At 42.4% G+C, this 3426-nt stretch overlaps 1 protein-coding gene across 1 annotated transcript; it reads right to left on the reverse strand.

Moving 5' to 3' along the window:
* Nucleotides 1-545: 545 nt before the first annotated feature.
* LOC108375797 (uncharacterized) lies at nt 546-2472 on the reverse strand (the record flags this gene model as incomplete). Its single annotated transcript, XM_017631946.1, has 1 exon — nt 546-2472. A coding segment is annotated over exon 1 (1927 nt), but the record flags the coding sequence as incomplete, so codon positions are not given.
* Between the last annotated feature and the right edge of the window lie 954 nt (nt 2473-3426).

Below are 3426 nucleotides of genomic sequence, written 5' to 3' on the forward strand. Positions count from 1 at the left end.
AGAAAATTACACTTTGATGGTCTTAACGTAAGTCCTGAGTCCTTCACCGACTGTAAAAACTCAGCTAATACCTCGATGTTATGGTCTACCGTCTTCGTTGCAATGATAACTTCGTCTACGTAACTAACGATCTGAATACGGTGTTTTAAACCTCTCACCAACTTAATTATCATCTCTTGGAAGACCATAGGCGCGTTACGTAGACCGAATGGCATTACGTTAAGTTCTGAACACATTGAAAACGACGAGCAACCGACCACAGCTTCCAATTTGTCATCTTTATTATCTAAGCGCTTTGTTGATGGCAACATGATTTCTTTGAACGCGGCAGCGACATCATGAATTTGTATGAGTTTGACATAAAAGAAGAGGAAGAACCTTATCTGTCGCCAGAAAAATAGAAATAGATCTAATCTGGCCACAACCACAGCCGTCGCGTAGCCCGGTCGTCGCCAAAATAATTATCTACATAAGAGTACGTGTTAAAATAATTTGNTTATGTTCAAATAGGCCCTCTGGGGTCAAAAATGCCGTATATTGTTTACTGTCTTCCTTTAACGGAATTTGGTAGTAACCAGCGGTCATGTCCAAAGTAGTGAAAACTGTGTTGCCTACGAGCTTAGCTAATTGCTCTTCCACAATTGGCATCGGGAAATGCTTTTTCACTGTGACAGAATTGANGCCTACGAGCTTAGCTAATTGCTCTTGCACAATTGGCATCGGGAAATGCTTTTTCACTGTGACAGAGTTAGGTGCCCGGTAGTCGACACACATTCTGTCTTCACCATTCGACTTTTTGACAATAATCACCGGTGCTGCGTGCGGTGACGAACTCGGCCTGATAATGCCATGCGCTAGCAGGTCATTTATGATCTTCGTTAACGTTGGACGTTGATACAGCGGGACTTGATACTGCCTATCAATCACTGGCTGATCTGTGGTGATGATGATTTCCATCTCCGTCGTCTTACATCGTTCCAAGTCGGACAAGCCCTCCGTAAAACAGTTTGTATATTTCCGCAACAAATCTTTAACATTTCGGGAATCTGCTGCGTTCAATGCCTCATTGACAACAAATGTTGCATCGCTTCGGTGATGTACCTGCATGACGCCACCCTCGGCGGTTAACCTGCAACTTTCTTTGCGTAATACATCCCAACCAATTACTACATCATACGGCATAAACTTATCTGGCACGATATGGCAAGTGGTCACTATCGTTACTCCATCGACGACCAACTCCGCTTCGATGAACTCTGTGCTCGTTATAACTGCTCCTCCAAACCCTTCGAGTCGTTTCATGGCTGGATGTCGTGCCACTTCATCTGGAACCTTTGATGCTGCGACTAGTGATACATCACTTCCCGTATCGAGTAAACCTCTAAACTGCTTGCCATTCCAAGTTACATCTTTAATGGCTGCATTCGTTATTCGCTTGGAGTCATCCGCTACCTTTGCCACCGTTGGTCTTTCGTTTCGACATGCCTGCGCTTCATGACCTACCTTGTTGCACTTCGTACACTTTGGCTTCCGTTGGGGTTGAGAACATTTTGATGCAATGTGCCCGTATTGGTTGCAATTGAAACACTTTACCGGTTTTCTGTCCCCCGTTGCTCTAGAACTTGACTCATTGGAACTCTTTTCTTCCATCGTGCTTACTTTCGATTGTGTTGGACCGATAACCATACCCTTCAATGACCGCAGTAAGTCGTTACATGTAGATAGCTTTAACGCCAGTAACGTGCGTGTCAATGATGCGTCGTTCAAACCAGCGAAGACGTATGCGTTGATCGACTCTTCGTCCATCCGACCGCGTCTTCCAATGCTCAACATTGAATAATAATATTCCTCGAACGTTTCTTTGGGTTGACGTTTCCGTTGTGCCATATTGCGGTGCACCTCTGCTGATGTAATCGATGCTGGAAAATCGTGCTCAAACGCTCGCACAAAATCCGACCATGACTGAAAAACTTCTTGTGAATCCAGCCACTCCTTCGCAATGCCCTTAAGCTTTGCCTGCGCTGCCACCAAACCCTCTTGTTCAGTAAGCTTGTACGCTCTGCGCAGCTGTGTTACTTTCTCTATAAAAACTTGGCTACTCAAGTTGTTCTTCAGTGGATCAAATTCCGGCATAAGAGCATATATTTCACGTAAGTTATTCGACGTGTGTGGCTGCGACGGTACTGCGCATGCTCGTGCTACGGTTGGGATTTCACCTTCCTGCGATGGCGTTGATGAAATATTGTGGAGCGGTTGACTTGCACTGGAATCTGCAACTTCATTTCTACGCGATGTCACCAACTCACCCACCGTCTTTGTTAATTCTGCTATAGCACTACGTAACTCGTCGATCTGCTGTCGAGCACCTGCTGTTTCGCCCTCCAACTCAAGCTCATCCTCGTCGATTTCATCCTCGGGATATATTTCCGCCAACTTGGCTAATTTGGCCGCCTTATTTCCAACTACTCGCATGTTTTGACTTTGTAACAATCTATTCAATTGTTCTACTTTTAAAGAACTTAATTTAACTTTATTCATTTTCGCAGTCAAAATTAATACGTCTTTACAAGCACTCCAAAACCAGCACGTCGCTCGCTTCTGTCGCAACGAACCGTTGAATTCGAAAAAAATTCTAGAACCTTCTATTTTTCGCTATTCGTTCTATTCCGCTCTTCTTTTTATGTATTTTTGTCCCCGTTGAATCCACTCTCAACGCTTTTCAACTTTTTGCTTTTCCCTTTAGCTACTGCTTATGCGTTGAAAACTTTGCACTGCCTCAGTGCTACAGCGCAACTGCCCAACCCTTGGCTTTTGAGATAAAATCTCACTTCTGAGGTGTAAAAGCCAGAACACCAAGTGGTAAAATTATAAATATGTATTTAACTATAATTCAGCAGTTAAAGTTTATACATAGAGTATGTGTAGAAAGTTAACAATAAAAAAAATGGTATTAATTGAATGGACCGTCCGACGCTTCTATGTGCAGTCTCTTGCACGCTCTACTTCACACTGACTTCCTTACAGTGGCGGTGACAATAGGCATTTTTTAAGGAATCGCCCACCATATTGGATCCGCCATTATGAATTTTGGAAATTTTATTTTATTATTCGAAATCAGTGATGATGAAAATCCCTAAATACCAAATTGCATTGATATCCGTCAAATATATGTGGAGTAAACATTTTTGTTGTCTTATATTTTCGATCCGTCCCTATGTACACTGAGTGATGTTTGCTCTCGCAATACGATTTTGAAAAAAAAGTCGCTGCACCAATTGAAATGCACTCGAACAAACACTGAGGCAAAGTAGGCGTGCAGTTTATTTATATACTAAAATGTTTATAGGTATATACTATACATTAAGATGCATATGTTCATACATATGTACATAGATGTATACCAATTTATAGATATGTATGTACACT

The sequence above is a fragment of the Rhagoletis zephyria genome, unplaced genomic scaffold, assembly GCF_001687245.7.
Source record: "Rhagoletis zephyria isolate East Lansing unplaced genomic scaffold, Rhagoletis_zephyria_1.1 Rzeph_scaffold_09447, whole genome shotgun sequence".
NCBI lineage: Eukaryota > Metazoa > Arthropoda > Insecta > Diptera > Tephritidae > Rhagoletis > Rhagoletis zephyria.